General features: G+C 37.8%; 1 protein-coding gene across 2 annotated transcripts; it reads left to right on the forward strand.

Annotated features, from left to right (window-relative positions):
* The first annotated feature begins 9,710 nt into the window (after positions 1-9,710).
* On the forward strand, positions 9,711-13,103 carry LOC148363260 (uncharacterized). 2 transcript variants are annotated; one of them, XM_088340880.1, is made up of 2 exons: positions 9,711-9,843; positions 11,324-13,103. In XM_088340880.1, the coding sequence occupies exons 1-2, from the start codon at positions 9,829-9,831 to the stop codon at positions 12,536-12,538; spliced, it is 1,230 nt and encodes a 409-aa protein (XP_088197006.1). In that variant the 5' UTR covers positions 9,711-9,828; the 3' UTR covers positions 12,539-13,103. The 2 variants fall into 2 exon arrangements, 1 of the variants encoding a protein (XP_088197006.1); XR_015850980.1 differs by having other exon boundaries at positions 9,750-9,848.
* The last annotated feature ends 400 nt before the right edge of the window (positions 13,104-13,503 follow it).

Here is a 13,503-nt window from a genome sequence, read left to right on the forward strand (position 1 = left end):
TTTTAATTCCATCCTTGTTGTGCCCATGCTGTATGAATGTATAAATGTTTGGTACAGATGAACCTAGTTTGGACCTGTGCGGATTTCCCATGATGCATTGCAATCACCCGAAAATAATATGAATGAATCATTTTATCATATTGTTGCAAACAAAAACGACCACTACTATTACTACTGCAGACTGGTATACTAAATCACAACATGATTTCAAATATATACATTTTTTTTATGGGATTGTGTTTTTTTTTATTTAAGAATGACATAACGGTTTAAAAACAATCTCAAAATGAATCGACTCCACAAAATACCACTAGACAGCGGTAAAACACTTCGTGTATTTAACCCCCCCACACCACATCCGTTTTTATACTATTGTTATGATAAAAAAAGCTTACGATAGTTTTGTAATATTCCCCATTTCAAACCATTATCAAAATGTTAACTAATTGACTAAAATGCAACAACTGCAATAAGAACATCGATTACACGTCAATACATTCAAATGCCATGTGACAAAGAAAATGACTACATGTATTTGCAACTTTTACGCAAATACAAATATATGTTTGAATGAAAAATAAACACATCTTAGCGGAACTCAAAACATGGTTGCTTTTGTTTGAAGAGCAATTTCTTCAGAATTTAGTTATAAGATTTTAAAAACGAACATTAATCTTTCTAAGTTAATGAGCAAAACTCCACTTTAAAATAAAATTAAAATAAAACCGTTTACGTCTTTTGTGACATAATAAAGGCTCAAAGGCTTTTTTTCCGGTAAAGGAGGTTGTGTTTGGTATAGTTTATTTATATGTATTCAAAATATTTCTATATTATATTAAATTGAAAAGGAAGTGGTGAAAAATGATTTAGAATAAAATACAGAAATAATAAAATCAATAAAATGGTCCCATTAAAATGCCTGAATAAGTGACTATCTAAAATAAAATATGTGAAATTAAAAAAAAAAAGAACCCAACACATTCCTGGCTGTGCTCTGGAAGCTGCTCAGTCTTCAGTTGCCGTGGTAACAACATCCCGCCTCGCATTGGTCAAGCTGTAAGCAGGGGGGCGGGGCGTGCGTCTTGTTCATCTTGGAGCTATTTTGGATGAAAGTGTGTCACCGAAAACGTGAGAAAAGGGGGAATAACAATCCCAATGGGCGTTTTTCACAAGAATAACTTGCATTTTTTCATAGAAGCGGGTACAGTGGGACCTCGGTTATCACGGTTAATGGGGACCAAAACCACTCGCGAAAAGTGAAAATCTGTGAAGTAGCGACGCCCCTTCAAAAATGCTTAAAATTTATATATATATATATATATATATATATTTTTTTTTTTATATATATAGATATATATATATATAAAAAAATATATATATATATATATATATATATATATATATATATATATATATATATTTTTTTTTTATATATATATATAAATATATATATATATATATATATATATATATATATATATATATATATATATAATATATATATCTCATCTCATCTCATTAGCTGCACCGTTTATCCTCAGTACGGTCGCGGGGGTGCTGGAGCCCATCCCAGCAATCATCGGGCAGTGGGCAGGGGACACCCTGAACTAGTTGCCAGCCAATCGCAGGGCACGCAGGGACAGACAACTCGCTCGCTCATTCACACCTAGGGACAATTTGGACCGGCCAATCCACCTGAAATGCATGTCTTTGGAATGTGGGAGGAAACCGGAGTGCCCGGAGGAAACCCACGCAAGCACGGGGAGAACATACAACACAGGAAGTCCGGTAGCTGGATTTGAACCCACACAGGAGGTTCCCAAGACCTTAGAACTGTGCCGCACATGCGCTAACCACTGCGCCGCCGTGCTGCCAATATATATATACCGGTATATTTTTTTTAAATTATTTTATTCTATTATTATTATTTTTTAGACCTGCAAAGCTTTGAACCCGCAAACGTGGAACCATGAAGTAGCGACGCCCCTTCAAAAATGCTTAAAAAAAAATATATATACCGTATTTTCCGCACTATAAGGCACACCGGGTTATAGGGCGAAAAAATAGTTTTTGGTCCTATTTTTGACATACATAAGACGCACCGGATTATAAGGCGCTACAATGGGAACGTCGACAAAACAGTCAGATAGTTCAGTCAAACTTATTACCCCCTTAACATTCCCAAAGCTTGCAAAGACGCCAATACGTGTCGAGAACACGTGCGGATGCGGTGTCCGTACGATGTCACTCAAATGCATCGTTCCATCATTCGGAAGGTTAAAGTCTTGGGATTCAAGAAATTCCAACCATTCCTTAGTTTCTATTTTCTTTTTCGCTCGCAACTTTACTGTGCATATGACAATAAACACTTGGAATTGAGTTTAATTTAAAAATAGACACTCCATTCCATCCATTATCTGCACTGCTTATCACAGAAACATCGAGTTCAGTCTGAAACAAGATACAGGAACAATATAATAAAAATAATAATAATTTCCTTTGTATTGTCATTCTTTGTAACAATGTACACAGAACGAAATGTCGATGCACCTGACCCGTTGTAGCGAGCCGATGCAGCCGCAGCCAACAGAGGGCGCCGCCATTTTACCAATGTTATAATAAAACTCGGAGTAGCTCACCGAAGTCGTTGTGTTCATAATAATGTGCAGCCAATGTTCTCTTATATCCGTGAGGGTAGTAAATCCAGGAGAATAAAATATTTACAAATACAGAATAGAAAAAAATGCTTTTTCTATGCCGTCAGCCACGTGCTATACACATTCATCTTTTTTGGCCAATGGCAGGCTTTGTGTTGCCGTTTAAGCCAATGCCAGCCTGTAAATGATAAAAAGGATCCGCCCCTTGACCTCCGAATAACTTTAGCCAATAGTGATCGATTCAACTGATGATTGACACATCTTTTTCGGCCAATTGCAGGCTTTGTTTTGCCGTTTAAGCCAATGCCAGCCTGTAAATGATAAAAAGGATCCGCCCCTTGACCTCCGAGTAACTTAAGCCAATAGTGATCGATTCAAATGATGATTGACACATTTGTTAGCCAATGAAACGCCGGTAAATAAATCCCAGCATACACCGCGTACTACCTGGCGTTCGGGGGAAAATCTAGTCGGCGGGTGCAAGTTAGTTGGAAAACTTTGCGATTTAATATTGATCCATAAATAAGGCGCACTGTATTATAAGGCGCATGGTCAGCTTTTGAAAAAAATAAAGGCTTTTAGGTGCGCCTTATAGTGCGGAAAATACGGTACATATCTTTTTAAAATTATTTTATTTTATTATTATTATTTTTTAGACCTGCGAAGCTCTGAACCCGCGAACGTGGAACTACGAAGTAGCGACGCCCCTTCAAAAATGCTTAAAAAAATATATATATATCATTATTATTTTATTTTATTATTATTTTTTTAGGCCCGCGAAGCTCTGACCCCGCGAACGTCGAACCGCGAAGTAGCGAGGTCCCACTGTAAACGCAAAGCAGGACTTTGATTTCTCGTGATTCCGTGTAACGTCTGCATCATCCATCTATCCACCCATCAATTATCTGCACCGCTTATCCTCAGTAGGGTCGCGGGGGTGCTGGAGCCCATCTCAGCCATCTTCGGGCAGTGGGCAGGGGACACCCTGAACTGGTTGTCAGCCAGTCGCAGGGCACACAGAGACAGACAATTCACTCACTCATTCACACCTAGGGACAATTTGGTTAGGCCAATCAACCTGACATGCATGTTTTTGGAATGTGGGAGGAAACCTACGCAAGCACAGGGAGAACATGCTAACTGCACACAGGAGGTTTGATCTCATGACTTCAGAACTGTGCCGCACACGCGCTAACCACTGCGCCGTTGTACAGCCGGTCTGCATCATATATGGAAAAATTAACGATTCCTGTGTGATCTTGATATTTTGGAGTGACAGGTCTCTGAAAATCTTGCAATTTGAATCATTCGGGTCAATAAAAGAGAGAAATATCTTGTCTTCGTTTAGGCGGGAAGGAAGCCCGAAAGAGCTTCCCGGGCGTCGCCATCTGACAGTGCTTTTTCACGATAATAAGACAGAATTTTGCATCACGTGTAATGTCAAACTTGTATTTGTTATGAAACAGTTCATGGTCCTGCTGCATATGGAGAAATCAAATCAATTGTTACTCTTTACACAGAATGCCGTTTTTTGAATGGGCAAGTCGGTAATGTCATGTTTACTCATGACATTCACCCGCTCGTTTGGCGCCAGCGGCTGCTGGTTACCTGATTGGTTCCCCCTCCTATTTAAAATCGGTGCTTTCACTCGCTCTTTGTCAGTCTGTCAGCAAACCTCTGTTGTTACAAGACAAGCATTTTGACCCTGACTCCCGCCTGTCCCGTTTTTGCACCTGTTTTTGCACCCGTCCGTTCCTGATCTCCCCGTTTGCGTCCGGCTCCGACCTGATTTTGAACCCGACCACGTTTGCTCTCCCGTCCCGGCTTATGACGCCTTTTTGATCCTGACCACGTTTTTGCTCTCCTGTCCCAGCTATCGACCTGTTTTTCCGTCCTTGACACCGCCATCTGCGGCTACACAAGATCCTCTTCCGTATTCGGATCACGATCCGATTGCATGAGCGGCTTGCTTCCCACATCCAACAAGCACCGGATCGCGGGCACTGCCCTCCTTCTTTCTATCAAAAAACTATGCTTGACGCTATGTATTCGGGTCCTGATTCCATTCTGGTTGTGTTGTCAATGGATGTCACCCAACTTCTTGTGTCTTAACTCTGAAAAGACCAAAATGTTAGCTATTGGTCCATCTAAATGCCGTGACTTGTTCTCAAAAACAGCTCTGAACATTGACAAATGCAATATCACCCAGAGTGACTCAGTCAAAAATTTAGGTGTCATATTTGACCCCGATATGTCCTGTCAAACACACGTTAAGAATATGACTAGAATAGCTTTTTTCCATCTTTGCAACATTGCTAAAATTTGTCTCAGTCAGATGCAGAGATTATAATTTACGCGTTTGTTACCTCCCGTCTCGATGACTGAAATGCACTCCTCTCCAGTCTCCCTAAGTCCAAAATCAAGAGCCTTCAGCTGGTACGAAATGCTGCAGCGGGGATTTTAACTAAGACAAGAAAGTTTGATCACATTTAATACAGCACTTTGACTTACGTTTCATTGTAAGAAAAATGATTTACAAGTTCATTTGATTTTATTAAAATAATGTATTCAAATATCTACCCAGGGCTTCGAGTGAAATCAGCTGGTGATTACGTGAATAAACTGATGATGACGAACATTATTTTAACTTGCATTTCCTCAAGATAAAAATTCATGTAAGAAGGTGCCAAGGCAAAATAGGTCAACATATTTGTGCCTGAGCTGGCACATAAACAAACTGAAATTTTGCACCGGAGAGAAAAATGTGTCAAAAAAATAAAACCCAACAGAATATAAAAAATATAATCAGCATTGCTTATAACACAAGTGCAGACTCAGTGTATCCTCTTTCAATTACAACTTTCCGACTTTTTGTTTTTTGTTAAATGTTCAACTGCAGTTCTGTTGTGTTTTTTAAAACTTTGTGGTGCTCAAAACTCCTCAAGCATTCATACACTGAATGTCAGCTGCTGCTTTGCAGGACGCTGCTAGGTCATACAGTAAGAAAGCTAAGGTTAAGTTTTAGGTTTTGCTCAAGGGAACTTTTTCATGGTATCCAGTCTTGAAAATCTATTCTACAACTCGCATCCAAAACATGAGAAAAATAATATCTAAAGCAGATGACAACTTGAAATGCAAATTAAATTAGGGTTGCAACAATGGATCCATAAAATCTAAGATGAAAAGTGTTGGCAACGAATTAGTTCCTTTTTTTTCCAATGACGTCACACGCAGTCCGAGTAGCGAGATTAACAGAGCGAGATGGAGTCAAAAGCTATGGTTAATTCAATTCATGATACATGTCAGACACGTCAAAAACTGTTCGACCGAAGTCCGCAAAATTGTAGGAGCACTTCATTTTCAAAAAAACAAATAAGTGAGTCACTTGCAAGCTTTGCAAAAGTGATATGGCACAGGAGCACCACGATGGTGAGGCAGCAATCAAAACAAAAACATGGAGTGCAAGGGAAAGTGTGCCTTTTATGCTATATTCTATATTTTATACGTTTATATATCTTTATATGTTATATATCTTCATACGTTTAGTTATTTCTGTATTGTACACAAAACCAATTAAGCCTCCAAGTTGTTCTCAGGAGCAAGCACCGTCCAGGCCAGGACAATAAGGTCCCCAAGCCAAAAAGCTACATTTCAGACACTTACTGTTAGACTCCTGTTATCAAACAGGAGCACGGAACTCCCTTGCTAACCATCTACAACTTGAAAGCCGCTGGGTACGTTTTGTTCTGTGAGAGTTTGACTCCCAAATTCCAATTTTCTCATTACTCGCAAGCCATCTAGCGACCAACATTATACACTGCATTTCCTGTCTGAACCCAGAAACTTTATTGTGTCCACCAATCAGAATCCACAAGACCGTATAAAAAAGAGGCGCACATTTCAGTCTGCGGAAATATTTCATTTCAATTAACAAGAACACATCTTTGCCTTGTTTCTATGTGCTTGCTTTTCTTTAAGAAACTAGTTTTATTGGAACTTAAGTTTCTTACATCGTCCGATCTTATGTCTTTATAACATGTATTCCTTGAGTGCCATGTCTAATCTCGTTGCAAAAATTGTTCACTGTTGTTTTAATTCTAAATTAGGTCGAAGTCTCCTCAGTTTGAATAGAAGCATCTATGATGAAACGAGAAAAAAATACTGGATGGCTCGACATTTTGTTAGCCTGCTAATGCTATCATTAATTATGTTGTTTGAATTGTATTTTGATTTGAATTGTCTTGGTTTCCATATATATGAACGTTTTGAAAACATCGTACAGTATACAACAATATTAGACATGGCACTCCAAGATAGACATGTAAGAAAGACTTTAAAGAAAAAAAAGATAAAGGGTTGCAGGACAGTTTTTTTCTCCAGTCATATAGGATTTAGCATCAGTATTGTCACACAAACGTTTCCTGCGCGTCATTGCCGAGGTCCGGCTCATCTCGGAAGTGCGGGATGGCGCTTTACACTGTCAACGGTGACCAGATGAGGAAGGTGCTGTCCCTGGTTCAAATCAGGATGCTTCTCCTGCTACAGGTACCTGTGGAAATCAATACTATTTCTTTCAAGTAGGGAGCAAACCCCAATCCAAAAAACTGGCCTGGATAAGGAGTCACCGCCAAGACATTCCAAAGGAAGTGTTGCCCCAAATCAGAATCCATGGTCCCAATATTGCCCAATGCCACAAAGCAAGAGAAAAGCATGCCTCACTCTGCATCTGCAGATGCTCAGCACAGTAATACGATATATACTAATTGTATGAATATTCATAATATAATGAAAAAAATAAGTAATTTTCAACAAGATTATTGTGAAGTTAAATGATAAAGAACTTTGAAAATGACCAAATAAAACAATGTATTCTTTTTTTGTTTTTTGTTTGTTTAGTAAAATGTAATGTCAATGGAATAACAATCTTCTCAGCTGGGAAAGGAATTTTCTCCTGGAACGGAACCTGTGCTCTTTACATTATACACAGCACATCCCAAACCTGTCTCAACCCATTTACTCCGTATTTCCAGGAACTCCAAAGTGTTCCGCAAAGAAAATGACTCACCTAAAGTCAAAACAAAGTTGTTTCCCCAGGGAAAAACACTTTCAATCTCTCTTTGATAGTTCAGAGGAAGTCTGCATAGCTTGCCCAAAGGAGTTTTGATACATTTATGATATCCATTTTATGACGTACGTATTGAAAATCACTGGAGATATTGAAGCCCACATAGAACTATGGTCTTTAAAGGGAAACTATGTAATATTTATTTAATATCATTTAATATTAATATTATTTTTTGAATATATTTTAAAATAGCATAAATAATACATATAAAAAATTAGATTCAGTTACTGAAACACTTGCATTTTAGTAGAAAATGACATTCTGACGTACAGTGCCTAGCGAGAGTACCAAGTCAAGTCAAGTCAAATTCATTTATATAGCCCTTAATCACAAAAATGTGTCAAAGGACTGCACAGGATTACAATGACACGATTACCTGATCTTAAACCAACTCAAAAATTGAGGTTTTCAAATTGAAACAGGATTCACGATCGTGAAATGGTAGTAAATTATTTCGACATTTTATATTTGCAAGGTAAAACACTGACAAGTAGGTGTTGCTCAGCCAACTGAATCCAGAGGTTACCTTATGACTTCTGAATGATTCAATGTCGACCTGAATGACTAATTTTGCAACATTTACACATCTTCCGGAGAACTGTGCGAGCAATAATATCTAAATGGAGCCTGCAGCCATACACAGCTGAGGTGGGAAAACCTGTGCATAAGACACCTACTAGTTGTACTTTGCATGAATCTGCCACATGGGAGACACAAATAACATGTGGAACAAGTTGCTTTTTAGGATAAGACCAAAATTGAACTTTTTGGCGCAAAAGCAAAGCATTACGTTTGGTGTGGGAGTAACACTGCACCTCAACCCCCAAAACACCATCCCCACTGTCATACATGGTTGTGGCGGTGTTATGCTCTGGGGTTGTTTTTATTTAGCAGGGACTGAGAAGAGTTGATGTGAAGATGGATGGAGCCAGATACAGGGCGACACCGCCAGAAAATCAGTTTGAGTCTGCAAGAGACCTTAGAATGGGCCGCACACTCATGTTCCAACAGGACAACGTCCCTTAACTTAAAGCAAATTGGAATGGTTTAAAACAAACATAATACGTGTTAAAATGGCCAAACCAAAGTCCAGACGTTAATCTTATAGACTAGAGCATTTGTGGAAAGATCTGGAAAATGCTGTGCACAAACAATCACCATCAAACCTTAGGGGACTTGAGCTGTTTTGTAAAAAAGAACGGACAAATATTTGTTTCAAGATGTGCAAAACCTCTAGAGACATACCCAAAAGGACTTGTCTGTGATCGCAGCAAAAGAAGGTTGTACAAGGTATTATTAACTCATGGGGGACCAATATTTTTACAATGTCTACTTTTTTTTCTTTTTTAAATTTGTTAGCGCAATATAGTTTGTTGAATACATTTGCTTTCTTTTCACTAATGTGTCTCATGTGTAGTTAATTCTTAGAAAATATTTTGAGTTTTTTCATCTAAAACTTTGAAACTTAAAATATGGAGATATGTCAAAAGGTTTCGGGGCCAATACTTTGGCAAGGCACTGTAGATCCAGGTCAAAAGGTCTAACAATGAAGTCACTTCGTTATATGACTAAGATATACGATACTTGGCATTTAAAAATGTTATCGGAAAAGATGTAATATGTTCTGCAAGAATAAGTGTCACGGCGGAATCACAAGAGCCAACCCCAGTTTACATACTATACAACATTAACTTTTGTTCCTGACATGTATAAACCAGACTGCAGAGGGTACCTCAGCTAGCGCTACGTGTTTGGGTCAAAGCGAATCGTGCTTACAAAGATGGCGGAGAATTGAAAAATGTCCACCGTAACCAATGTTATTAAATACAGCAATCTAGCTTTTTTTATTTAGAAGGATTACCTCACATCACATGGCTTTGATGATGTCACTGAATGTGAGCTCGTCTTGTTATAATATAATGATATCATGGCTATGATGTCATCAAACATTAATTTGTGGAGAATATATTGTGTTGAAATGCAAAACCTTACGGGAACCTCATGGAGCTCAGTGAGATTTCCCCCTGAAAGAAGATACTGCCAATCATGTTCCCGGATAAGGTTAGGTTAGCACATTGTTTATTGGACTTTACAACCAACACAATTCTCAACTATTTCTGCAAATATGCAGGAGTTGGCACTCATCTGAAAGTCAATTTCGCTGGCTTTATACCCAACAACTGAGTATGGAACTGTTCATCCATATAAACGTATTACATAAAATGCCACAGCCTTTATTTTTTTCTTACATGCATACGGTCTCGTATTCTGCCCATTTATGTATATACAGTACAACATAGCATTTTGTCTCTGTGTTGTTCTTTTTTTGAAAAATGTTCTTGCTATACACTCGTAACCCGTTGCAGTCAAAATTCCCAAAGTAAAGTTTGCAACTCAAATTGTTATTTTTTTTTTTGCAAGACTGCAATTTAAATAAAAAAAGAAAATATTTAGAAGTTGTAAGATTTATGACAAAGTTAGTAGACTTTAACATATCGAAACGCATAAAACTGAAAGATGTGGGCAGACTTGAAAATGAAGGGATTTAAAAGAATAAGTAATTTACGGATAAAATAATGAAAAAAAATGTGCTAAAGAGTCCAGTGTTCAACATGTATAAATAAAATCTTGTTCTGTTAGAAGTATTTAGGGGATAGGTCTCCTATTGGCCTTTTTTTCTGGTGATTTCTTAATTTTGTGATTAATGTTCGTCTCAAAAAAAAAAAATATACGTTTACATGACAATGAGAGGAATAAGCCAATATTCTACCAGTAAAATAAAGATTTATTTTGAAAGATAAAATCTTTTGTCGTTTCACTGTATATTCTTACTTAAGAAGATAAAATAAAAAAAGATGAAAAACGATAATTTGCAGTGTACATGTTGGGTTACAATGCTATTTTTCAGTATATCAGAGTATAGCAGTAGAATGTTTTAAAATGAGTAAACAACTACTTTAATTCTGATCTAAAAATGCATTAATAATCTTTGTTCCATAATCTAAAGTTTTATTCACAACCAGATAATGTATTCTGTATTCTATTCTACAGTTGCCATTCAGTAGATAGCCCATTGCTGCTCTATTTGTGATCACTCCTCATCAAAGTTGTATGTAACAGTAAAACACTTGATACATTTGTTCTATATATAAGGGTGAATGTAAACACTCACATTAATATTTCTGAAATTTAGAAGAAAACTAAATCTACTGTGCGACAAGAATGCAAGAAATTATATTATTTTTTTTGCCATTAGTTGTCTATCTTATATGATAAAGGTAGATCCATTTGCTCATTCAAATATTACACATGTATTTCTAAATTTGAGAATTATTTTAAAAATAATCGTACTGGAATGGATAATTCAGTTGATTTAAAATACTCATTTTCTTCTTAAAAGTTTCTAAAAGAATATATACTTTAAAATGTACACAATTATTTTCTAGTAAAATACATTTATTTATTCAAGACTTTATAATGTTTATATTTAATGCTGCAAATATATGTAAATGATACCTTGCATTACGTTTTTATTTCCCAGGTCGATGCAAAACACACCCACAAGAAAATCTGCCTTTTCCTGTCCGGGAATACCAAAAAAACATTGCGAAGTTTTCTACAGTCCATCACTTTTGGCCTGCAGGAAACACCATTAAGTTGCCGACCCTCCCAGCAGAGTGTCCTCCGACATAAGACTGAGCCTAACAGTAAACCTGCTAAGCAAACTGCCCCAAAACCTATTTGTGTGACCCATCAGGTAACCAAAGTACGGTATAACGTCCCAGAAAAGAGTATTTATACACCAAAGGCCCCTAAGCTAAATAGTAGTGGGCGGGAGTACAGGATCCATCAACAAACTGTCCGCCCGTCACTTCATTGGGGTCCCAAGCACAATAGAGAAAGTACTACGCTTCCAATGGCCATTGGCCCAAAAATAACTAAACTTGATGTAAAAGCCAAGCAGCAGAATGCCCCCCCATCAACCTACAAAAGTACAGGAAGCTCTCAGCGAACTCCATTTCAAACCATCATCCTAGACTTTGACAAATCCAAACTGATTCGATCCACCCCACAGCCGAGTAGCCACTCTATAAGGACACCACCTTTGAAAACCAACCACCAGTGCATTTCTTACGAGAAAAATATCCACCCACAGATCCACATAGAAGCCAGAAAAATGAATCAAGACATTGCACAATGCATTCCAATGGTCCCATTAACACAAGTGCAGTCATGGCCCCATCTGAAAAAAATCAACTTGGACTTCAGGCACAATCAACATCGTGTCCGCACACCTATCCGCAAGGATGTGAAACACAGTTATCAAGAAATCACAAAAGGTATTCATATAAAACAACTGGAATGTCCAAACAGGTACACTATGCACCCAGTCCTAAGACATGAAAGAGACGTTCCCAAAACTGTCGTACAGCCCATCGCCCTGGTCCCCGACATATCGCAGCATCGGTTTAGCTCTCATCAGCACGCTTTACGGCGACCGTTTGACAAGACAGCTAAAGTTACTCGTCAAGAAGTCCCTGACTCAATTTCCATGGGCCTTCAGATTACAGAGTTCAAGTGTAACACAGATCATCCGTTCGTCCACACATCCGTCCCAAAGAAAACTTGTGACTCCTACTCTCACTTCACCCGGGTGGATTTTTGTCCTAATCCCAAGAATAGTAAAGTCACTAGACACCCACAGCAGATTGACACTAAACCTATTTCTATGTGCCTTCAGATAACCCCACTCTAGTGTCGGTTTGTAATTCATCCCAACAAGTCATTTTTTGGATGTTCAAAACATTAAACTATACAATTTGAGGGCTGGCAATGAAAAACCTCACAAGCAATGGAGCACCCATTACTGCCACAAGCAAAGACACAAATCTGTGCACAGGTGAATGTTTTGGACTTTGTTGGACTTTACTCTATCCTGAGAGTTCTTATTGGAGCTCTGCCGTCTGGTTTTCAAAGGGGATTGTTGCTGTACGTAAATAGACACGACAGATTTTTAAATCTGTCTGGAGAAGTGTAGATAAATTACAAATGGTACGGATTTCGACATAGAAAATTTTGAAATAGCAGAGTGTCTTCAAATGAGTCACATGAGTTATAGTATCCATTGCAATATAATTACTTGGAAGACTACTCAGAGACTACTGCTGCAACGGGTTTTAGCAAAAAAAAAAATGTGTGTTTTTAATATTTGATTCTTTTTTTTGTGATATGTGATACATTTTTTTCTAACAGGTTTTTAGTTGTGTTTTCAAGAAAAAACTTTAAATGAAATATTAAACAAATCTGCAGTGCCTTGAGAATTGCCTGAAGATGTTTTTCCCCACAATTTAGGTCAGGCATTACGTTATAGATGACCGATACCACATTTGCGTGGCTTTCTTGAAGGCAGATTTATCAAAGACAAGGCCCGAGAGCCACATCTAGCCCCCGAAAAAGTTTTCTATGGCCCCTGAGATGATCTTGATTCATTATTGCAGGGATGTAAAGCTCAGTTTGATTCTGGGGCTGGATCCAGACTTTCTGTTCTGAGGCGGGCCAGATCAGTAAAATAATTAGAAAATTTGGCTTTGTGTTTTAGTATTGTACTTTATCATTCAGCCTATGTGAGTAAGCTACCTTTTTATATAATAATGACAAAAAACAAGGGAACCGTTTTAAACAGTACATTTATTCACAGACAACAGGAAAATATATGTTTCC

The sequence above is a fragment of the Urocampus carinirostris genome, chromosome 7, assembly GCF_059441175.1.
Source record: "Urocampus carinirostris isolate Australia breed hairy pipefish chromosome 7, RoL_Ucar_1.0, whole genome shotgun sequence".
Taxonomy (NCBI): Eukaryota; Metazoa; Chordata; class Actinopteri; order Syngnathiformes; family Syngnathidae; genus Urocampus; species Urocampus carinirostris.